Source organism: Annulohypoxylon truncatum, assembly GCF_022578515.1.
Source record: "Annulohypoxylon truncatum strain CBS 140777 unplaced genomic scaffold F4807scaffold_44, whole genome shotgun sequence".
Lineage (NCBI taxonomy): Eukaryota > Fungi > Ascomycota > Sordariomycetes > Xylariales > Hypoxylaceae > Annulohypoxylon > Annulohypoxylon truncatum.
In genome coordinates, this window is record NW_025953830.1 from 243,117 (window position 1) to 266,307 (window position 23,191).

A 23,191-nucleotide genomic window follows, 5' to 3' on the forward strand; every position below is an offset into this window, starting at 1 on the left:
AATAATTTAAATATTTTATTTAAAAATAATTTAATTAAATTAAAAAAAATATATATAAAATAAAAAATTTTTTAATTTTATAATAATATTAATTTTAAAAATTTTTAAAGTTATTAAAATAAATAAAAAATTATTTTTAATATTATTTTTAAAAAAAATTATTATTAATTTAAATAATTTAAAAACCGTTTAAAAATTTATATAAAAATATTAAACGGGTCGAATAAATAATTTATTAAATTTTTTAAAATATTAAAATTAATATTTATTAAATTATTAAAATAATTTAAAATTAATTATAATTTAAAAAATAATAAAAACGTTATTATTTTTTTATAATTTTTATTTTTTTTATAAATAATTATATATAACGAATTATAAAAAAATATTACTTATATATTTAAAATAATATAAAACATTATAAATTATTTAATTAAATTTATTTTATTTATAATAATAAATTTATTTTATTATTTTATTATTTTTTTTAATAATAATTATATATTTTTTATAATAAAATTTAATTTTATTATAAATAATTTTAATAATTATATAAAAATAATTAATAACACGTATATTTATATTTATATATTTATTATAATTAATAAATTATAACGTAATAAAAAAATTTATTTTTTAAAATTTTTTTACCGCGATTTAATTTAATAAAACTTTTAATTTTATATTAATAAAAATTAAAAAAATTATATATAATTTTAAATTTTATAATTTCGTTTTTAAAAAAAAGTTTAAAATATTTCGTTTTAAATATTATTTAATTAATAATAATTTTAAAATTTATTAAAATATTATAATTTTTTATTTAAAAATTAAATATTATTTATAAAAATAATAATTAAAAAAAGTTAATTTAATTTTAATAAAAAAATTTTATAATTTATATTATAATAAATTTAAAATTATAATTAAATAAATTTTTAATATATTAAAACGTAAATTTAAAATTATTAAAAATATAACGTTTAAATATAATTTAAAAATATAAATTAAATTTATTTATATTATTTATAAATTATATAATTTTATAAAACGCGACGGTAAAAAAAAATAAAATTTAAAAAAATATAATTTAAATTAAAAAATAATATTAAATATTAAACGTTAATAAATTAATAAATTAATAATTAAACGTTTAATAATTTATATTAAAATTAATATAATTTTTAAAATATAATAAAAATATAAAAAATATATAATTAATTATAAAAAAAATTAAAATTATTAATATATAATTATTTTTTTAAATTAATTTATTTATTTAAATTTTAAAATATTTTTCTTTATTTAAAGTTTTATTTAAAAAATTAAATATAATTATAATTCGTATTATTTATAATATATTATAAATTAAAATAAATTATTTATTATTTATATTATTTAATAAATATTTTTTTAAATATATAAATATTTTTTTTATATTTATTAAATTAAATTCGCGGTTTATTTCACGAAAAGTTTTATTAAATATTAATTTAAGTTTTATAATTTTTATTTTTTTATTTTTTTTAACGTTATAATTAATTATTATTTAATGTAATAATTATTAATTTATATTTTTTTTAAAAAAAAAATAAATTTAATATTTAAATCGTTAAAAATTTTATCGATTAAATTACAATTTTTTAATTATTACGGTACTTATATTTAAATTAAATAAATAATTTTAATTTATTAAAATTAAAACGTTAATTAAATAAATTAATAAAAATATTATTAATTTAAAAATAATTTTTTAAAATAATATTTTTTTTTTACCTCGTTATTTTAATATAATTATTAATTAATTTATTTATAAAAAACGTTTAAACGTAAATTTTTTTATTATTTAAAAAAATAATTTTAAATTATTTAACGTTAAAATATTTAATTATAAATTTTTTTTATTATTAATTAAATATAATAAAACATTTATTTTTATTTATATTATTATTATTAATATAATCGTTAATTAACGTTTAATATTTTAATTATTATTTTTTTTTAATTTTACGTTTTAATTTTATTAATTTAAAAAATTAAAATTTAATAAATAAAATTTTTTTTATTATTATTAAAATATAAATAAAAATTAATTATTAAATAATTTTACGATTTATATTAAATAAACTTTCGTTAATAAATAAAATTAAATAATTTATATATAACGTAATTTTTTTTTTTAATTATTTTATTTTATTAATTTTATTAAAAATAAAGTTTTTAAAATAATTAATAAATTTATTATTAATAAATTTAATATTTAAATTTATAAAAATTCGAAACTTATTATTATTATTTAATAATAATTAAAAATTTTTAAATTATTTATTAAATTATTTATTAACTTAAATAATAAAATTTTAATTTTAATTATTAAAATTAAATATAATAATAAAATTAAAAATTCGGTTTTTTAATTTATTTTTAAAAAATTATTAAAATAATATAATATAATTAATAATTTAAACGTTTAAAAATAATTAAAAATTCGTAAAACTTTAAAATATATAAAGTTTAAAAACTTAATTAAATTTTTTAAAATTTAAAAATTAAAATAATTAATTAATTAAATTTAATTTAATAAATATAAAAATATATATATATATATATAAATCGTATTTATTTTATATAAATAAAATAAATATTTTAAATTTTTATAAATTTATTATTAAAAATTTTCTTAATTATAACCTTAAATTTATATAAGAATTATATTTTAAATTCGGTACTTATAGGACTAGCTTAGTTAAGTTTAAGCTGGTGGAAAGGTCCGTCTGATTTTAACGTAAAGTCCGTTTAATTTGACGTCCCGGCATTTTCTTCTCTATATAGAAACTATTCGATATATCACGGGGCTTCGACATGTTTATTATGGCCTATAATTTGACCCTCATCTTAGTCACCGCGTTCAAGTGCAATACAGATAAGACGCATATATATATATATATATATAATAATGAAATATATATCGGTGTAAAATTGCGAGTTCTATCATGTGATCCTTCCATTGTTCATCGTCTATAAGGAAGGGGCAACTAGAGAGAGGAGATAGAGCTGACATTGCACGGAAGGTGGAGAGCGAGCGAGTCTCCTAGTCGCGTTCACCTCCTCGGATTTACGTAACGCAACCGTGATATTTCTGCTACTCCCCCAGTTTCGTATCCCCATATCAATGTATTATACCTAAAGTACCTCTATCATCCCCGACACGAATATGCGTTTCCTAAGTACAATTATTACCTATTTATCCATTCTAGCAATATCAACCGTTGCTCCCGCTTTTGTGTCCTCGGTCGGCAGCTCGAATTCCGGTGTCATTGGCAAGAGACCCCGTCGTGTTCGATCTTCTGCATCTAGTCCTCGCTATTGGCAAAACAGTAGCGACACCCAAATTTTCTGTCATAATGAATCCCAAGCACCTATCTTTACCGGTAAATGGTCATATATATCTTGGTGTTGTTCCTTGATACTGACCATTTCGTACCCACGATTAGAGGGTGATAAAGACCTCGGTGGACCCGGCGTCGTGATATACAATTTCGATCCCTATGACCACGGTGGCGTAAATGGGGCCATGTACTTCGTCTACGAGAGTAACCACGACTTCATCCCCTATAAATACCTGATCGTAAGCTGCCCTACCCTAGCTTACTCGCTCCTCTGTGTCTCGCTACTCCTCTTCCCAGAATAAAACGCTAACGTAGGCCATTCGCCCGTCCTCTTAGATCCCGCCCTGGTCGAGCGTGTTCTTGTCCGTATGCCCAACTTTTCGTGGGCGAATCGTGCGCGGCAGCCCCTCGAACCTCGACGGACGGAAGCATTTGCTGGGCACATGGGCGGAAGTAAATTGGCACGCGAATGAGACTTGGTCGGCATGGGGCGACATCTCAATATTGCAGGGCAACGACGGTGCCGCAACCATCCAGTCCCTCGACGGACTCTTCAAGTTCAGGGGATTCATGCTCGATATCCTATCTTACGCGCCGGCGAATGCGTGGGCGCAGAAGGCGACGGGCTCGTGGTGCCTCGACAAGATCATCGGAGAGGATGCGAATAATGCGACGATGGAGTGGGAAAAGCAGTTTATAGATCCGTGGAACGTATACTTACGTGATGACATCGATCCTGTCATCAATTCGAATAATGGCAGATTCCAAGTTACGTTCTACGAGGGTATCTTCTAGATGCCTACCTACCTGAAGTAATGGTTAGCCAAGTTTCTAGACTCTAATAACGGTTGAAGTTGCGGATCCCTGAGGCTTGGGATATACATAGGTGTAAAATTACCTAAGAATTCTCTTCGATTCCGTTAAATGTTATTTTTCGTGTTTGTGTGCCTATTAGGATATATGAAAATTAGGATATATGAAAAGCGAGATTACAGCGTCGTGCGATAATTCAATCTGAAAACCATAAAGGGGGTAAGGGGAAAAGGGGCTGGCGGCCAGCTGGCGTCACGTGGCTGAAGTATCTAGACACTTATGCACAGTGCTACGATAGGTAGAACTAATGGACGGATACTTCCACGTGGGAGGTAAGTTTAGCTTTAAAGGCTACTAGGAAAGTGGGAAGACCATGAACCGGAGGAAGATCTCCTCATTCTAATAATAATATTTACTTAATAATGATTTCAATGAACCGGGATAAAATGAACCAAGTTACATCGCGCACAACCAAAATATGAAAACCCTTGTCATCTTGCCTCCCCCGTATCCCCATATCCAATCACTTGGGATTCTTGTTCTTTTTGGCCAAACTGAGGCTGGTATTCGTCTAGATACCCCAATCTCTGATCGCATACCTACGATACGGCGGCACATACGGCGACAAGAGTTGGGCCAGCTCACATATTTGTGACATTTTGCTGGTATTGGCATTCCGTTTTCAGAATCCATCTCGCCAAGACACCTCGCCTCTTTTCGTCGTCCGTTTAGCCGTTCTAATCCCTCTTCTTACCACCTGCAGCACCTGGCACCTGGCAAACTGGCACTAAGTAAATTGTTTGCATGCATGTCCAGAATGCTGACAGCCTTGGCGACATCGTCGTGGTACCTTATCTGGTAGCCCTGCATCACGAAGCCGTCACGATCAAATTTCTCCCGCAGCCATGGCCTACGACAGCATTCTGATGAATTAGCTGGCTAGGTTACAACTTGTCGCCAGTTATGAATTAAAAACATATGCCCCTCCGAACATAAAGAGCGCATATGAGCACACTCTTGAGTTTATCTGCGCCCGCATGTCATATAAGATGGCTCTCCAGCAGCAGAAACTGGTTGTCTTAGCCGCCTGGTGAGTAGCGACGCTACGGCCTACTGGACGGATAGGCTCATTTTCGTCCCGTCCCGTCCCTTGAAGTTAAACTCAGACAATTAACGAAGTTCAGCATTCTTGGCTTAAGTACGGCCTTCATCTGGTCCCGATATTACAAAAGCGCAGCATTCGGTACGGCCCGCTGGCCCTTTAAGCTCTAGAAAAAAGAGTAAAAATTCTCGTCGGATGATTAACTAATACATTCTAATTAGAACGGCCATTCCATTTTTCCATCTTAACCCTCCTCTTCTCCGGCCTCGCCTTGTCCTCGTATGCAAAGTATATACTTCGATCCGAACCGAGCTACGCGCCGTTGACCAATGGTGCTGGGAATGCTTCAGCCAAATCTCTCTTCGTCGATATCCTGAGATACCCACTTCGACTTCGATCACAATCTCCGTCCTTTGCTCTGCTGCTATTCTGTGTGGTCGCCCGTACCATCTTGTATTGGAGGACCATTCGCACCATCCACTGTTCGTGGGATGGACTTCAGGTTCGCGCTTGTCGTGATCGCAAAGGGAAACCGAATAATACAGTCGCTGACATTCACAAATAGGCTTTTCTTCCTTTCCTCCTTATCGTCTATGATATCGCCGAACTGCGGCCCCTAAACCTACCGAGACACGAACACGATACACATGGCCGAAATACGAGCGCTTCATCTACCCTCGCGAAATATGGGTTGATTGCGCTACTCTGGGGCTTGGCCGCAACCGATACTTTTCTACTTTCCGAGCGCACGACTGGCGCGATCTGCCCTGCCGGAACCTATATCGAGCGCTTGATACCTCTCGCCCAACTTCTCACACTAGCTCTCGATGGCGTCTTCATGTCACAGATCGGGAAGCTTAGGCAGGGAACCGAAGGACAGTCAAAGACGTGGCATTTCTTGGGCACCCTGTTTCTGACCTCGGCAGCCGTATTAACCTTCTTGGCTGTCTGGTCATCGGTCGACCGAGCCAACTTCCAATGGAATGTCTTTCTCACCTGGCTCGCCATCGGCGACCTGATCGTTGATAGTATCGTCGTAACAACGGGCATAATCGCCGCCACATATCTCCTTGGATATTTCCATCCCTTATTTGTGAGCTTGTTGCTTACGGCACCGAGTATCTTCGTCTACCTGCAATGGAGAATTATGGACGGAACTATGATCAGGGTCTGGTCTAATTGGTGGGGTCTCATCACTGGTGTTTGGCTATTTGTAGGAGCAAGCCTTCTATTGCACTTCGGCAAGACTGCCAATTTTCAGCTTCGCTTTTCCGGCGAAGGCGCCATCACAAGGAATCGATACGGTTTCTGCGCTCTGGTTGCCTTCATTATCGTCTTCGCCCAGACGATCTTTGTGAGCCCTGGTGGGTTCAGGCCTACTCCCACCCAAATTATTTCCGACGCCAGAAGCGAGTCGGATGACTGGATATATAGAGCTGGGAAGAGCAAATCTCTCCCAGAAGCTGTCTCGGAATACAGAGAACGCTACGGGATACCGCCGCCTCCTAATTTCGATAAGTGGTATCATTTCGCAACGTCGGTAAAATCCCCTGTTATCGATACATTCGACCAGATTCACGCAGACCTCCTTCCATACTGGGGTACCCTACCGTCTGTCCTGCGACAGAGGACAACTCACTTACTCGAGCACCCGTCTCTTTCCATGGGTGGTATCATCCTCGAAGGTGGCAAGGTTGACGTATCTCCACATATCCTCGGCACTCATAGGTGGATGATGGACGTTACCAAGGACATGCTTGAACCTTTTGCCCAGTGGCTACCTGATATGCAGCTCGCCTTCAACCTCGACGACGAATGTCGTATATCGATTCCGCTCGACCGTATGAAAGCCTATACAGAGGAAGGGCTTAGAGCTAGGGCAAGGTTGGGCGCGAAACAGGAGCTGTTCCCGTTCAGTGATATGCAGGAGCCGCCTTGGGTAAAAGACTACCTGAATGCGGACGAGAAGATCTGGAATGAAAGATCACCGTGGTTCTTGGATAGGTCCAAGCGTCAGATCTTCTATGAGTGGATCTCGCCAACATGTCCAGCTGAATCTCCGGTGAACAAGTACCGCTGGTGGAACAAGAAGGCAGAGTGTCTCGGTTGTTCTGCTCCGCATATGACACACGGATTTGTATCAAATTGGACGTTATCTGGCGACCTATGCCATCAGCCTGATCTTGCGTATTTGCACGGCGTCCTTTTGTCGCCGTCTGCCATGGCTCCTTCTCACACGCTGTTTCCCGTCTTCAGCCAGAGTCGATTATACAACTTCGCTGACATACTGTATCCGAGCCCTTGGAACTTCGGCGAGAAGGTAGAGATCGAAAACAACAAGAGTATACCTTGGGATCAAAAACTAAATAGCGTATATTGGCGTGGCGCTTCTTCGGATGGCTATGCTGTCCACGGCTCCTGGCAGACGTTCTTGAGGGCTAGGTTTGTTAATATGGCTGCGAAAGCCAAACTATCTGTTAGGGCCAAATCTCTCTTCAGCCTCATGTATTCTCGAAGAGATATTCTTTCCTCGTTACGATCCACCTCGACAACCACTCCCACACAAACAACAACACCAACGGAAGATCACATTACCGTGAATGCCTCATTCGTTGGCAAATTTAACCGTTGCGACGACCGCGACTGCACCGCCGAGCACATCACCTTCTATGGCTCGGCCACCGCCGAACCACCTCCTTCGCTCGATTTTCAAGAGCACTGGCGTCATCGCCACCTTATCGACCTCGACGGTGCCGCCTTCAGCGGCCGCTTCCTACCATTCCTTAAGTCTGGATCTTTACCATACCGCGCCGCGCTCTTCCGCACGTGGTGGGAGGAACGTGTCCACGCATGGAGGCACTTCGTGCCGCTCGACGTGCGGCTCGGCGACCTGTGGAACGCCGTGAACTACCTGGGCGGGCCGGGTCTGTCCGAGGCAGACGAGATCGCGCAGGCTGGCCGTGACTGGGCCCAGCAGTCGCTCCGGAAAGAAGACATGCAGGTCTACATGTTCCGTCTACTGCTCGAGTGGGGGCGTCTTGTGGATGATCGCAGAGAAGATCTTGGTTTCGTCCTCTAAAAAGGGCAGGTCCAAAGTTATAATAATAATAACGAAAGGCCAGTTACACCTTCGACGGGAATTATACACATACTAGGTACTGTACATACATATACACATACACGGATAGATGGATGGGCAGGCATATGGGTATGTTCGCCTTACTGCTTGTTTGCTTGCTTGCTTTCTTGTTGCTTGAATGGACGATTTTACGCTTTGATACCACCCGCGGAGAATCGGGACGGCGGCTTAGGGTTATAGTAGCGTGCGTACATACATATACACATCTACATACACACCGATGATACCACACAATGAATAAAACATATTTCAATTTCGATAGTCCTGATACGGGTTCTCTGCGAGGTAATTCGGTATGCTAAGTGACGAAAGTGTATCGAAAAGTACGAATATAGAGCAGAATAAGGCAAGCCGTTAGTTAACTTAAAAGTTACCGTAAACCACATATAAATGTAAATGAATTCTTCAGTTGACCCGAAATTTTTAAATTCCCTTCCAGTTCAAGTTGATCAAGCAAATCCATTTCGATTCACCAAGAGTATCAAACATTGCACATTGCATTTCAAATCGAGCAATCGGCTCTTCGTCAATCATTCACTGGGCTAAGGGGTGAGGTTACACAAATCGAAAACATCAAATAAACTAGCCTAGTTCCTATATATAGTAGATCTAGAAACGAGGCTATATACCTAATCCGTCGCCGAGAAGGCAACAGTTAAAAAGGCGGAGAGCAGAAGAGAAGGCACATAATATAGAGTTTGTGCGCTTGGTTAATAGGTAGGGTAAAACTAGCAATTAGGTCCTCTTCGCCCCCGTCTATCACCTTAAGTATTCTATAGCTCCTTTCCCATTTCATGATTCATTCCAGGGCCCTTTTCTTCCGCCAGCCCATCTGCGCTAGATTGAGCGGCTCTCGTGTCTCTACTCCGTCTCCTATATGATCCAAACTCGCCTTCCCACAGCAAACCCAAAAAGAGGCCGCTGGTAAACATCAGGAGAGTTCTAGCCATGTCTGTAGGTATAGAAATAACTTCTTTACATTAAGATCGCGTATTAGAAATATATAGTAGCTGGGCGCAGATCGATTAACCCTAGCTGAGCTGGTCGAAATGGGCTCATGATTTGCCCGCATCTCGAACCCTAGCCATCCATGCATCGACTTTCTCCTGTTGGTCTAGTTTATTCCTAGACTCGATCACCCTCTGTGCCTCAGCGGTGGTGTTAGCGTTGAGAAGGGGTACTTCTAGATCTAACAACATGGCCACGGCTGCGCGGATGAGAACAGCATCCCCTTCAAATACGTATACATCCCATAGTCGGGTGCATTCGTCAAGACTGAAATGGCGTGTAAAGCAAGACGTGAATATCTCGCTAAGATAGTCATTCGGCTCAAAAGCGAGCTCTGGATTGATGAGATGTTGATGAAGTCGTGGAGACTTGGTTCCTAATGTCTGAAGGAGCAGGTTGAATGCTGATGCCTTAGCCCCGACGTCAGAAGCATAGAAAGAAAAAGGAAGAGGCCGATTCAAGACGTTGGCTAAAGAGACAAAGGCAGCGGCAGGTGTAGCAACATTAAGCAAAAGCATCGCTGCGATGGTCTATGCAATATAGTCAGCACACAAAATACACATACTAGAAATAGACCAAAGTCAGAAAACTCACATTGCAGCCAGAGACGTAACCGATGTCACTCCGATACATGACATATGCACTAAGGACATCGATGAGGCCTTTGTTCAGTGGAGCGCCAGCTTGGAAGATTTTTAGGTCGGCCCAAGTTCGCTCTTCCACATCTGTCTTGATCTGAGTAAACCAAGCCATCTTGCGTTCATCCTCAGCGCTCGCTTTTCCAGCCGCGCAACGATCTTCTACCTCGCGAACCCTTGTCAGGGCAGCCTGGAATGACGTTTCTGTCAGACCGAGCTCGTTTCCGATAGCCCGAGTCCATACAGCACCTCGACTGTGTGGCGCTACACCTTTCCACCACAGTTCACGGGTCCGACGTTCGCGTACGGCAGCATCCCATCTCTTCAAGACGTCATCTTCCCAAACTTGCATCAGAGCCTTTGCAGCATTATCCTTAGTGCGTTCTTTCTCCTTCTGGGCGGCCTCTCGTTTCTTGTCGGCCTCGATACTGCTTGCCATCATTCTCTTGTACTCTCTAAGATGTCTCTTCTCTTCTGCGGGGTCCTTCGGCGGCAGCCAAGATGGCCTTGTTCGCGAGAGGACAGCCTCCTTCTCTTTAGATACGGGTAAGGGATCGATCATGATGTTAGAGCGTCGAAGAGGAGGAAGCTCGGCTAACGCAGATTTCACACGCGGCTTCAGTACGGGTCGATCGTATGATGAGTGTAGGCCATGCTTGTCGAGCTCATCCGCATGCTCCTCTAGCTTTTCGGTGAGGGCCTTCGCTTCGGGACTAAGTTCTGAAATGGCGGCAGTCCAGCTCTTAGCACGACCCTTTGCCGAAGAGGATGTAGATGACCGGTTTGAATCCGTGGATGACGAATCGGTTTTCCACGCCGGGGACTTCAAGCTGCCCTGATGGACAGCAACTGGTGGCGTGCCATTTCCAACGCTACGAACACGTTCTTTAGGCCGCCTTTCGGGGGAGGTGGAGGTAGAACTTGGGCGGCTAGCCGACCGCTCCATTGGTGGGCGAGGTGATAGCGGAACATTATCTAGGATGAGATCATCTGGGATGTTGTCGTCGTCATCGTCATCGCATTCCTTCTCTAAGTCGATTGCCGATTTCGGTTCCCTACCCATCTGCCAGCTGCTTCGTCGTTGCTTTGGTACTGCGAGGTTCATGTCTCGAGGACTTAGCGATCGAGCGTTAACGTTGGGACTCGGACTTCGACGACGGCGGGATGCGGCAGTGGAAGAAGCGGACCGTACGGACAGGCTACGCAATGGCAACGGACCCGGCTGGGGATCATGGCCAATGCCTGTGCTGAGACTACGAGTACTGGTATCGCGGAACTGTGCGCTCAAAGTCGGCGCTCTAGGTCGTGGCCCTGAGAAGGACTGATTTGTGCGCAGTTGCGGGCGCGGGCGAGCTAGATCACGAGGTTGAGGGTGAATTTTGGGTCCGACATGTTTCGCAGACGAGGCGCGAAGGTCGGAGGCAAAGGAGGCACTGTAAGGATTTGGAGCCGACTTAATCTGGGTGTTACGGTAGTGGGACGGGTCAACAGAGGCGACGTCGTCATCAAGGCCAATCTCCTCGAAATGGGCGACATCTGTCGTGATGGCATCATCGCCGTCGTCGGAGTTGAACGAACGTACGGACGACGCCCGAGAAGTGATAGCGGACGTAGTCATGCCGGGTGGTGATCCAGGACTCGGAATCGCGAGGTCAACCCCGTCTGCGTGTCCTCCGCCGTAGGTCATGATCGCATGGTCGAGCATCGGGGGGCCGGCTCGAAGTGTAGGATGACACAAGGACTGGCCTTGGATCGAGCCCAAGGAGAAAAACACAAAGAAATTGCGCGTTGGTCGCTGAGGTGTTAGTGGAGACGAGAAACGAAATCAATTCGTGCTTCCACTAAGAGATTGACGGTCTGATCTTCGTCGATCTTGTTTATGAGAGTTCTGGCTCTCAGTGATGGCTTCAGACGAAGGAATCAGCGAACACAAGGGTACACAGGAATAGCAACAGCGAGAGGCGGAGATGTCGAGTACGGACCGTCGGAGCGAATCACAACGAGGCAAAGATGTTCGAGAATCCTCAATTCGAAAGAACCAGGATTGCCCAGGGAAGCCCCTGATTTGCGATAGCGTTGTGGTGGTAGAAGTGAGATGAGGCTTGTCAATTGTCTCACGATCCTAGTAAGGAATAACCCCTAGATGGCGGCGTAGTGCGTCGGATGCCGGATGCTGGATGTTGGACGATGAATATTTGATTAGGTATATAACTTATTACTGGAACCGCACTGGCCAAGAGACGAGTGCGTATTAATGAATATACAATATTCGGCTTCCGTTAGGAAAAGCGAGGGTTGAACAATAGTATTATGTTCTTTGTTAGCAGTGGTCGTTTTCGTGAAGATCGTGACGGCTTAGTATAGTTGCGAGCTGATAAGTCCGTGCAGAGGGTAACGAGAGCGTTTCGATCTTCCAATGCAGGTTGATCAGTTGATTAAGCTCAAGCAAGACACATTAAAATTCAGCAGGGGGAAGTCTATGCTGCAATCCGTACTTCGCGGGCGTGGATATGTATGTCCGGTATGTTATGTGTGTATGTGTATATGGGTGTATGTGTGTATATAGCTATGGTGCAGTATGCTCGCGTGGTTAGAACTTGAGGTTGTTAATAGTAGCAGTTTCGGATGCTGGCGGGTCGTTGTGCCAAACGAAGGATCAAAGTTGAATAAAAGAACGAGCGGACGATGGTAAATCTTGTGAAAGAGTGGACGAATATCAAAATTATTTTTTTGATATCCTACGAAAAATAACACGACATGTCGGCTTCCTTGGATAATGAGCGGATTCCCCCTAATACGGTGAGAAGAAAGAAAAAGGTCATAAAAAAGTTGGAACTGGGAGAGAAAACGGGAAAGTTGGAGGTGAGTGATGCTGTGAATGCGAGAATGGAAAGGAACGAATCATCCCTTAGCACCCACTTTCGGTACCTTGTTACCTTTAGGTATCGGGCAGCGCTTTCTGTCCAGCTGAAAAGGAGTCCTCCAGTTCCTCTAGTTCCTCTCTGGGGCGCACAGGCCTCCTAGGCCTCCTCCACCACTGAAAACTTCCCCTTAAAATCCGGGCGCGAAAAATGGATCCTTTGTGAAAAAAAGGGTGTCTATCTACAAGCCGTAATTATAACTTTTACCAATCGGGTTATGATGCGTTTACCAGGAACCTGTCAACTCGACCCCTGATTTGACCATCTCATTCCCCACCACTAGTCCTATTCATCAGAATACTCCCTAATGTCTTTTCCCTTCATCAATGATTAAACCAGCAGTCAACATGCAAGAAGCAAGTACACACGGCATTAAATATTTAAATAAGTACATAATATGTAATTATGACCTACATATGTACATGAGTATTTACATAAGTAGTAGTTACCTTGAAAATCGGGCTTCTGCCTTGATCTTGGAATCTCGCATCTGAAATGGCTAGGATAGACAGGATAGACAAGGCATCTTTCAAACAGCGGCCTGCAACTTCAAAATGACTCTTAAAGCCTCGACTAACCTAATACTAAAATCAACTACAAAGTAATCTCATCAGTTATTCATACCTGGGTCTCATCCAAGTCCTCATGCAAAACTGCGAAACTACTAAACAAGGAGCAACCGGTGGTGCCGTTAGTTAGATAAGGTATATGCAGGTACAGTCCAGCTCACGATTCAGCTCAGCCACCTCCAGTAGCAGCCGACCATTTGTAAGGTGCTCGTTTCATCACCGCCATTCCATCCATTCCTACACATTTCAGGAAAAAGGAAAGAGAGGAAGGTACTTTACCTCTGCTACGCAGAATTCTAGAAACTTGTGGTTCTGTGGTTCTATGTATAGGTAAACAATGAAACAGATTCCAATGCGAACAACTTGCGACCTACTTAAGATAGTTACTCTGCCATTCCTCCGGGTACGCAGAAACTTTAAATAGGCATCGAGCCACATATGAATTGACTTGAGCGAACCTTATGCGAGTTTCAACCCATGTGCTCCATATTATAAGCCTCATCGTACATCGCAGGCGCCGAGCCTATCTACATGTATGAATCTATGCTTTTACGGTAACTCATTATTCACAAAGCTGCATATGGAAGAGAGGGAGAGAAAGGACCCTTCAGTCAAACCAGCAAGCCCCGACGCGATACGACAGGGGGATGAGGCACGGCTAAACCTTTCGGACTGATCAGTCATCAGCGATGCTATTTTTAATGCTCGCAGCAAATCTCATTATATGCCTTTACACGGAACGCCGCTCATTGCCAGCCGTTGGTTACCTCCACGGTGAACCGGATCTTTAGGGAACGATCTCCTCGCTCTCCTCTAGTACCTCTTCCACGATTTCCTCGATAACCTGTTCCTCTCCGTTTTCGGGCAATTTGGCACCGGCCTCGTCCGGGTGCTTCGGCAAGCCTCTCGCGAGCCTTTCCTCCTCGAGTTCGGCTTCGACCGACTCGCGCCATGCCAACCATTCGTCGAGCAGGCGTCTGCGGGCCTCAACCACCGCCAGGTCCGCAGAAGCTCCCCGCTCCGCATCTTCTTGCTCGAAGATCTTAGAGTATTCGCGGAGATTCTTGCGGATCTGCTTCTGCTCGTCCTTGGTAAGGAGAGTAGGAGGTCTTGGGCGCCATAACCATTGTCGGAATTTGTCGACGGGTTCTTCTCGTAATAATTCACCCTTGAAATCGTAGAGGTGGTATCCATTCTCCATCTATAGCCAGTAATTAGTGATTTGAATATCGGGAGGTGAGGGAGATGGTAATTATTAAACGTACCGTATGCTTCCAAACGGATGCCCAAGAAGCGACGAAGCGTCCCGACGGGTCCCACGCAATATCTGTTACGCCGTAATGGTCCGCGGTGTTCATGAGCTGGAGATTAGCGGTGAGGTCTTTGTCGCTCTCTGGCTTCTCGCCCTCGAAGTCTAAGTCGAAGAACTCGATATCGGAACTCTGCTGGTTGGCAACCGTACCGATAACAACGAAACGACCGCGCGGCGACCAATAGATAGCATTGCTATTCTTCTTATCTAGAGTCCGTAGATGCTTGAAGTTGCCTATGGCCGATCCCTTGGCTTTCTCGGGGCAGAAGAAAGACACGGAGGTCTTCGGGGCGACAGCCGTAGGGCCCGTCGGCTCGGTCGTCGTGATGATGACAAATCGATCTCCCTTCGGTTCCCAGGCAAAGTTGATAACCGTGTCCTTGATCGTGTCGACAACTTCGACAGGCACGCCCTTTTCTCTAACGCGGAAAATCTCAAGGGTGGTGGCCTGCGATTTCTTGGATTTCGAATGCCTATCAACCTTTACAGAGAGATAGGTGGCATCCGATTGCCAATGAAGCTTTGCATCAGTGACGCTGAACAGGTTCAAGGATCGAACGATCTGCTTCGAAGGTATGCTCATCAATCCGACCTTTGCGGGGTTACTGCCAATTTCCGGCGTCCAAAAGCAGAAGAGCTGCTCATACTGCTTCACCCCCTCCCTTTGAGGAGTCGATGGCGCCCACTCAAAATCCATGACTCCTTCGATCTTGATTGTTGTCTTGTCTAGTAGATTCATGCGGGGCAGCTCATATACCGAGATAGACGAGCCTTGAGTCATCCGCGCCACGTACCTGTCGTCAGAAGACCACTTGAACGCCGGCCAGGGGAACTTGGGCTGCTGCTTTGCCGGTGCCGCATGAGAATCGTTGGTGGCAGGTATGTCGATGTTCGCGAAGGAACGGAGAGGTTTGGCTGTCTCAACTTCCCAGATGACATAATTCTTGCCATCCTCATCTAGGGATAATTGAGGATGTCCCTCATCAGGTATCGAAATAGGTCTATTCGACCATGTGACCACATACTTTTCGTTAGGGGAAAATTCGAGCATGTTGACAAAGGGGTGCGCAAACCGTCTCTGACGAGACCACGAGGCACCACCCCAAAGCTGCACACCCTGCTGATGAACGGACACGAAGAACGTTCCCAGGGGCGACCACGCAACGAAGCTCTCTGTCCAGTGCTGTCGGTCGACGATATTCTCGGGGGGCTCCTTCTCGTTATTCCAGAAGACGCCAACGACGTCGCCTCGATACATGGCAAACTGATCGCGGCCACGACCACTCGGGTCAGCTAAGAACGAACGCAGATGTTCCTTCTCCACAAACTCCTCGATCTTAGGAGGAACATAGTTCTCGTCTACTCGTCCTTCTCGGCCGTAGCGATCGACATCTGTCATCTTGTTGACTCTCAAGGTATGTCTCTTGTCGAGGGGGACCATGTCGAGTTGTCTCACGGCGGCGGCGGCTTCGGCGGCGGAAGAATATTCAACGAAGGCGAATCTAGGTGTCTGTCAGCATCGCGATATATTTCTGGTAAGAACTTTTGCAGCTCGTGTCTCATATGACTTGAACTTGAACTTGGGTATGACATAACCACGTGATGCGGTTTGGTCTAGGTCTGGTTGGTTCGGTAGGAGATGAAACGGCGAGGGGCGAGACGAAATAGCAATGGAATAGCGGCTTACCTGAGAGACTTGCCATTTTCCATAGGCATGTAGACTTGGTCTTCTCTAGCCTTTCCGACCTGATTCAACTTCTTCAACAGGAATTTTACGAGCTTAGGCTTTTGCTCCTCGTTAACTTCGGGTAGGCCATCGATGACAACGAATGTGTCGTAACCTTGTTCGAGTTGAACTTCGTACTTCTCGCGCAGATCAGAAATATCGATCTCATCCTCGTCGTAATCGTCCTCGTCGACGTCTGCGTCGCGCAGATGGTCAAATGACGGTGCCATGTTGGGCCAACACTGTGTGTAGGTATTCGCAAGAAGGTGTCGTTGGCTCGTCTGTGGGGCTTTGTGAGAAAAACTGCCCCGCCTTAGGAAAAAGTGAGGGCGGACGAAGATGCGAAAGTTGTGGTTAGACTTTTTGTCGCAATAGTGATTTAGAATAATATCCCAGGAAACCGGATATTATTCCTTTCGGCCTGGATGGCACTGGAAAGTGATATCTTACCAGGATCCAATAATTGACTATTGGTATAAATGGTAGCGAAAAACGGAAAGGGGGAAGATGAATGTTTTCCTGGTTTAAGGCCAATTATTTTTTTCTTGTAGTTTTTTTTGATGTTCCCAAGGTGAAAAAGCCCCAATTGTGTGTGTCCCCGCCGATCCGCTTATCATCCTCCTGATAGCACCTGATTGGCCAAAATGCTTATGTAATTCTAAAATAGAGCATGGGCTGCACTGGGCAGGCGGCAGGTAGCAGTTAGCAGAGATAGTCGTTGCAGGCAGGAACACCGCAGTCCAACCCCACCTTTAGCGTTGGAGCTAGAGCTTCGGAAGCAACATTTCTCCCTTGTCCGTTGTGTCCCGCGAAAAAAGTGTAGGTACAGCCCGCATTTGCATCTGAATACTGAAGCTCTTACCAGGCCCACCATAAGACAGCGGACATACAAGACCAGCTCAAGCTTCGCGAAGAGGCAAACCACAACAGAGAAAAGCTATAATCAAACCGGTATATTCATCTAGTGGTAAAGATGGTACGTGTTTCTCTTCTTATATTCGATCTCGATATTCGCTAACTAAACGCTTCGCCTAGTCGTCTTTCAGTCCCACCCAAATCTTCGAAGAGGGCACCACCGAAGAGAAGGGAGAGAATGCCCGTCTCGCCGCCTTCGTAGGCGCTATTGCCGTTGGCGACCTCGTGAAGAGCACCCTAGGACCAAAGGGAATGGACAAGATATTACAATCAGCGTACGCAACATCCCAGTCGCTCCTTTCTCACCGACCCATACATCCTTATGTATTTTATATATGAATATATAAATACATACATATATACATACCTCATAGATTGGCTAACTTTTCATAGATCCACCTCCGAAATCATGGTCACCAACGACGGCGCTACCATCCTCAAGTCGATCGCCCTCGATAACGCAGCAGCAAAGGTACTCGTCAATATATCAAAGGTCCAAGACGACGAAGTCGGCGATGGTACGACGTCGGTTGCCGTGTTAGCAGCGGAACTCTTGCGGGAGGCTGAGAAGCTCGTCGACAAGAAGATACATCCCCAGACAATCATCGAGGGTTACCGGATAGCGAGTCAAGCCGCCCTTCAAGCGTTAGAAGGCTCGGCGGTGGACCACAGCAAGAATCCCGAAGCCTTCAAAAAGGACCTACTCGCTATCGCACGCACGACCCTAAGCTCCAAGGTACTCGCCCAAGATAGGGACCTCTTCTCCAAGCTAGCCGTCGAGGCGGTATTGCGACTGAAGGGTTCCTCGGATCTGAGCCATATCCAAATCATCAAGAAAGCCGGTGGGAAATTGAGCGACTCCTACTTAGATGAAGGCTTCATTCTCGATAAGAAGATAGGGGTAAACCAACCTAAGCGGCTAGAGAAGGCTAAGATCTTGGTTGCCAACACATCGATGGACACAGACAAGGTCAAGATCTTCGGTGCGCGCATGAAGGTCAGCTCGACTGGCAAGCTGGCCGAGCTCGAGAAGGCCGAGAAAGATAAGATGAAGGCCAAGGTAGATAGGATCAAGGCTCACGGCATCAATTGCTTTATCAACCGACAGCTGATATATAACTGGCCGGAGCAACTGTTCACCGACGCCGGAATCATGTCCATCGAGCATGCTGACTTCGACGGGATCGAACGCCTGGCTCTTGTAACCGGCGGTGAGATCACCTCCACATTCGACCACCCGGAACAAGTAAAATTGGGTCACTGCGACCTGATCGAGGAGGTCATCATTGGCGAAGACACACTCATCAAGTTCTCTGGAGTCGCCGCCGGTCAGGCTTGCACTATCGTCCTCCGAGGTGCCACTGAACAGTTACTGGATGAAGCGGAGCGTTCGTTGCATGACGCTTTAGCCGTCCTCTCCCAAACGGTCAAAGAGCCAAGGACAACCCTCGGCGGCGGTTGCGCTGAGATGCTCATGGCCAAAGCCGTAGAAGGCGCTGCAACTCGAGTAGAGGGCAAGAAGCAAATGGCCGTGTCGTCTTTTGCGATAGCTTTGCGGCAGCTCCCCACAATCCTGGCTGACAACGCTGGATTAGACTCGAGCGAACTTGTAGCGAGATTACGAAAGGCTATCTATGACGGCCTATCGACATATGGTCTAGATCTGATGACTCCCGGCGGGGGCATAGCGGACATGCGAGACTTGGGGGTCATCGAGAGCTACAAGCTAAAGAAAGCGGTTGTCTCATCAGCCAGCGAAGCTGCGGAGGTAAGCCACCCCCACTCCCATATCCTACCTTTTCAATGAACCCCGAATGCTAACATGCCTAGCTACTCCTGAGAGTTGATGACATAATCCGTGCGGCACCACGGAGGAGAGAAAGGCACTGAATGGAATTTCACCGCGAAAAAAAAGGATGTAAAACGTACATAGACTAGGCCTTAGACTATGCGAATACCCGTCATAATGAGGAGATCAGGCATGAAGTTTCAGGCCGACAGCCTAGCAATGAAAAGCAAACCTTCATTCGAAAATAGGAACCGCAAGTTACTTGATAGTTGTAGGTCATCAGTCCAAAATCGAACAGCCATAGTCAAGGTAGGCATCTTCGCGATCGTTCATTCACCTAATTCAAACCATGCCATGTCTAATGTTTAAATGAATGAGTCTAGATATCTCACTAGGAACACTCACAATATCAATTAAAATACTTCCAGTCCGACCTTCCATGTCATGATCTGACCCATTCCGAGGTTGCCAATGCCCTCAACCTAGCGGCTCGCACGGATGAAGAATCAGAATCTCCAGTCCCCCATACCGTACTTCGATCACATATGTGACATATAAACTGTAGTAAGAGGCAATTGACAGACTCACTGCACAAATGTTTTCTCTTTCCCTTATTCATGGTTTCCTGAAATGCAAGCCTGAGCAGCTCCTTATACTAAGTATGCAAATGTATAACCATAAGCGCATATCAAAAAAGGTACTCTCGTATAATATCATACAGAACTAGATCGGTACCTAGGTAATTGTCTACAGTGTGTGGCTCATATGAATACTGGTCATAAAAGAATTGCTTTTTCTACCCTTTCGATACTTAAGCACACAGTATCTTTGGAAAATGGCTGGGATAATAAGCAAACTTACAATACTACCTCGTTACAGGGTAGCCTCCATGCAGAAATGACTAAAATTGAAAGCAGTTGCCCCTGAACCGGGGCTCCCGGGTAGCAGAGCTGAATGATTCTTGTCCGTAGGAGGTTGACGGGGTAGATCCGCGAAGGCACACTGTTTAATACCATCAACTTACTACCCACCCACCTAGAAGACTATGTTGTTCCGGGTTTGCCGTTCAAGAAGATCTCGAATAGATACTTCGACTCTCTCGAGTGTTTCCCTGTTGTGATACTGAGTTTCTTCAATTTTAATCCCAGGAGAGCAAGATGGAAATCCAACAGATATCTACTCCTCCCAACTCCTCACCTGTCATTGGGATGACAATCCACTCACCCATGTCTCAAGCAGAGAGCATCGTCAACGTAAGCATTGATATGAGTTCACTTCCGTAGCTTAGTCTTTTTGACTCACAGCTTAGCAGAGGTTCAACTCGTTCAGTCCCGTGCCAACCCTAGGCAATTCTGAGAAAGCGAAACAAACAAGATCACTGCCTTCTAAGCTGAACCACAATCTTCAAGTCAGGTTAATCGATCTTTGTACCGAGCATCAGGGTGCATACTTCAAGTGCGAAGACCTGGCCGATTTCTGGTCCGAAGTTGCGCATTCGTTAGACCGCGAATTTCCTTTCCCTATAACCGGCAAGGATGTGGAGGGATGGGTTGAAGGCATTTGCCACGAAGCTAAAGGATATCTGCTTCGCAGAGAGATATTCCCGCATCATGCCGATCGTGAAGACCTTGATATTGCAATTGAGGATTGGCTCGAAATCGAAGGCAGGAGGAAGTTCCAACATGGCTTTGAAGAAATGATAGCAGGCTACCTACTCGCATATGGGCCCGAGGAGTCCGAAGAACATAACCTTCTGACATACTCTTGCCTGAATAGGTTAAGGGAGAATATGGACAGGATCAAGGCTGCTATGAGCGAGAAGGGAGAAGCTAGCCGTAGGAATGGCGCGCTTCTCATACATAAGGTCGAATTACTAGCATCAAAGCCAGCCACCAAGCCAACGCAGCAAGGCTTGACACCTGAAGAGTTTTATGGCCGATCGTCCATTCGGCCACATGAGAACCTGTTCCCATCACTTAACTCAAGTGTGGAGATACCTTCTGACCCGCCTCTGCTAGGCTATGCCAGAACCGAATACCAGACCGTTGGCCCTTCTGGACCAACTGAGAGTGCTGGCGAAAGGCTACAAAGCATACTCTCTCAACCATCTGGTGAGCCGGGAGTGAATCAAAGCCCTGATGTCAACTTATTCTCAGCTGAGAAACCGGCCGAAACTTCCTTTCAATCAAGGAGCTCTTTTGGGGATGGAATGCAACACGACAAAACAGCCGAGAGACAAAATCCGACGCATGTCAACCCATCGGAGGAACCTCATAGTTCAACAGACCAGGATACTGCATATAAAGCTCCTAGAGGGCAAGAATCCGACAATATCACTTCGCACGATACCGAACTGCAAGTCAGCCATCAGTTAGTGCCAGGATTTCCAGCCGTCAAAAAATCCGCCCTAGACTCGGGCGGTGCTAGGATGCCAGACACGTCAAAGAAGGCAAGAGTTCACAAGGGAAAAGGGGTAATACGATCTCGGCAGCTTTCGAGAAACGATAACAGTAGATTGGATGCAGACCTCAACCTATCTACATCATCTCCAACCCAAGACCCCATGGCAGTTGACTTCAGCCAAAGTACTCGAAGTCAACAACAGCCCGAGACTTGCGGTGAATCAGTTGGGAATACCCATTTCTCGGGACAAGAGTATGCGAATGCTTTAGCGGCAACTCCATCAGCAGTGACGCAGAAGGCTAGGAAAAAGAAAGCGGCAAGTAAGAAGCAGAGTCTGGCGAACAAGAGACATAAACACAATTATGCAACCAGCAAATCTTCTACCACATCGCAAAGAGGTTCCGAAGGCCTAAGCTGTGATGGTAAAAACGTCGGGGGCCAACGTTCACAGGTGCTCTCAGCAGGGTCTAGTGGTACTGCTCGCCAGAGCCGAGATGGGGATCCAGCTCAAAGTCAGTTCGGTAATGTCCCAATCATTGACTTGACACGGTCTCCGGATCAAGAAATTGTCAAACAGGAACTTGGATGGGCAACCCAAGGTTTAGAAGGCCGAATAAGCAGGTTGACGGCGAATCTAAACGGCGTCGTGGGACTCACACCGGAGAAGATAAAGGAAATCATTGATCGGAGCGTGACGGTAAAACTGAATGATGCGGCACACCAGGTCGTAGAGAAGTTTGATAAAACACTAGAAAAGAAGTTGGAGCAACTGAGAAGAGATTGGCGACCACTGGAGGACAGTCAGAATTAGTGATGGTCATGTCTAGTATATGGTCATCGTCACATCTGAGTAAATATGTTGCCTACTGACTACCCAGGTACATACTCACCTAGGTGTACAATAGACCTTCCAAAAGATTAAAGGTTGCTATGATCGTAGTTTTGATTTTCTAAACTGAATCTATTGTTACGTGATATACCTAGGTAGCAATGCCCAATTCGTTGGAGTTCAGAAGCCGCGAACACATTACGGTCCAGCTCCCGGACACTTGGTGCTGGTTGAACATAATTAGGTACCTATGTACACCGTATAATAGATTATAGCGTCATAATATGAATGCTACCTAACTTGTTCGATCAGTTCTAGGCCTCGAGCGACAGTGCGAATTGGTGATCATAATTTACACCATCTTCCAAAGTGACAAATCACTTGTGACATCCAAACCACGTACTATGACACTGTGAGGGGCCCATATTGATACCATTATGGAAGATACATCGGCTGGCAACGTCCTTCTCTACGATACAATGAAGCTATGCTTGACTTCGAGGACGAAACGTCACCTGACGTGCCTACTAAGCTGCTAAGTAGGTAAATAGGTGCAAGATAGCAGAGTTGAAATTTTCCTGACTCTCACAAAAAATAACGTCCCTGCCCAATAGCGATAAGACCTTGTCAAAGTATCC

At 43.6% G+C, this 23,191-nt stretch overlaps 6 protein-coding genes across 6 annotated transcripts; 4 read left to right on the forward strand and 2 right to left on the reverse strand.

The window, feature by feature from the left end:
- Positions 1-3,214: 3,214 nt before the first annotated feature.
- On the forward strand, positions 3,215-4,184 carry F4807DRAFT_464828 (uncharacterized protein; the record flags this gene model as incomplete). Its single annotated transcript, XM_048002189.1, has 3 exons — positions 3,215-3,431; positions 3,495-3,628; positions 3,726-4,184. The coding sequence occupies 3 exons, from the start codon at positions 3,215-3,217 to the stop codon at positions 4,182-4,184; spliced, it is 810 nt and encodes a 269-aa protein (XP_047849871.1).
- Positions 4,185-5,067: 883 nt separating this feature from the next.
- Positions 5,068-8,516, forward strand: F4807DRAFT_289228 (glycosyltransferase family 90 protein). The gene is made up of 4 exons (XM_047994781.1): positions 5,068-5,292; positions 5,387-5,445; positions 5,526-5,806; positions 5,870-8,516. The coding sequence occupies exons 1-4, from the start codon at positions 5,240-5,242 to the stop codon at positions 8,381-8,383; spliced, it is 2,907 nt and encodes a 968-aa protein (XP_047849872.1). The 5' UTR covers positions 5,068-5,239; the 3' UTR covers positions 8,384-8,516.
- A 482-nt stretch (positions 8,517-8,998) lies between these two features.
- F4807DRAFT_289264 (TBC domain-containing protein) lies at positions 8,999-12,349 on the reverse strand. The gene is made up of 4 exons (XM_047994782.1): positions 12,072-12,349; positions 10,046-11,994; positions 9,423-9,981; positions 8,999-9,364 (listed from the first exon to the last, which is right to left on the reverse strand). The coding sequence occupies exons 2-3, from the start codon at positions 11,792-11,794 to the stop codon at positions 9,499-9,501; spliced, it is 2,232 nt and encodes a 743-aa protein (XP_047849873.1). The 5' UTR covers positions 11,795-11,994; positions 12,072-12,349; the 3' UTR covers positions 8,999-9,364; positions 9,423-9,498.
- Positions 12,350-14,042: 1,693 nt separating this feature from the next.
- Positions 14,043-17,176, reverse strand: F4807DRAFT_443718 (eukaryotic translation initiation factor 3). The gene is made up of 3 exons (XM_047999575.1): positions 16,579-17,176; positions 14,845-16,393; positions 14,043-14,780 (listed from the first exon to the last, which is right to left on the reverse strand). Exons 1-3 carry the CDS (start codon positions 16,845-16,847, stop codon positions 14,367-14,369), a joined length of 2,232 nt encoding a protein of 743 aa, XP_047849874.1. The 5' UTR covers positions 16,848-17,176; the 3' UTR covers positions 14,043-14,366.
- Positions 17,177-17,362: 186 nt separating this feature from the next.
- F4807DRAFT_443720 (chaperonin Cpn60/TCP-1 family) lies at positions 17,363-19,720 on the forward strand. The gene is made up of 4 exons (XM_047999576.1): positions 17,363-17,593; positions 17,653-17,807; positions 17,926-19,300; positions 19,363-19,720. The coding sequence occupies exons 1-4, from the start codon at positions 17,591-17,593 to the stop codon at positions 19,420-19,422; spliced, it is 1,593 nt and encodes a 530-aa protein (XP_047849875.1). The 5' UTR covers positions 17,363-17,590; the 3' UTR covers positions 19,423-19,720.
- Positions 19,721-20,110: 390 nt separating this feature from the next.
- On the forward strand, positions 20,111-22,790 carry F4807DRAFT_443728 (uncharacterized protein). The gene is made up of 2 exons (XM_047999577.1): positions 20,111-20,574; positions 20,634-22,790. Exons 1-2 carry the CDS (start codon positions 20,479-20,481, stop codon positions 22,533-22,535), a joined length of 1,998 nt encoding a protein of 665 aa, XP_047849876.1. The 5' UTR covers positions 20,111-20,478; the 3' UTR covers positions 22,536-22,790.
- Positions 22,791-23,191: the final 401 nt, after the last annotated feature.

Coding starts and splice junctions, on each gene's coding strand:
- F4807DRAFT_443718 (XM_047999575.1), bottom strand. CDS start 16,847: ATGGCACCGTCATTTGACCATCTGCGCGACGCAGACGTCGACGAGGAC. Junction 16,394..16,578: donor GAAAATGGCAAGTCTCTCAG/GTAAGCCGCTAT, acceptor ACAGACACCTAG/ATTCGCCTTCGTTGAATATT. Junction 14,781..14,844: donor CATCCGTTTGGAAGCATACG/GTACGTTTAATA, acceptor TACTGGCTATAG/ATGGAGAATGGATACCACCT.
- F4807DRAFT_443728 (XM_047999577.1), top strand. CDS start 20,479: ATGGAAATCCAACAGATATCTACTCCTCCCAACTCCTCACCTGTCATT. Junction 20,575..20,633: donor AAGCAGAGAGCATCGTCAAC/GTAAGCATTGAT, acceptor ACAGCTTAGCAG/AGGTTCAACTCGTTCAGTCC.
- F4807DRAFT_289264 (XM_047994782.1), bottom strand. CDS start 11,794: ATGCTCGACCATGCGATCATGACCTACGGCGGAGGACACGCAGACGGG. Junction 9,982..10,045: donor GTTACGTCTCTGGCTGCAAT/GTGAGTTTTCTG, acceptor TATATTGCATAG/ACCATCGCAGCGATGCTTTT.
- F4807DRAFT_443720 (XM_047999576.1), top strand. Junction 17,808..17,925: donor GACAAGATATTACAATCAGC/GTACGCAACATC, acceptor AACTTTTCATAG/ATCCACCTCCGAAATCATGG. Junction 19,301..19,362: donor CAGCCAGCGAAGCTGCGGAG/GTAAGCCACCCC, acceptor TAACATGCCTAG/CTACTCCTGAGAGTTGATGA.
- F4807DRAFT_289228 (XM_047994781.1), top strand. CDS start 5,240: ATGTCATATAAGATGGCTCTCCAGCAGCAGAAACTGGTTGTCTTAGCC. Junction 5,446..5,525: donor TTACAAAAGCGCAGCATTCG/GTACGGCCCGCT, acceptor CATTCTAATTAG/AACGGCCATTCCATTTTTCC. Junction 5,807..5,869: donor GTTCGTGGGATGGACTTCAG/GTTCGCGCTTGT, acceptor ATTCACAAATAG/GCTTTTCTTCCTTTCCTCCT.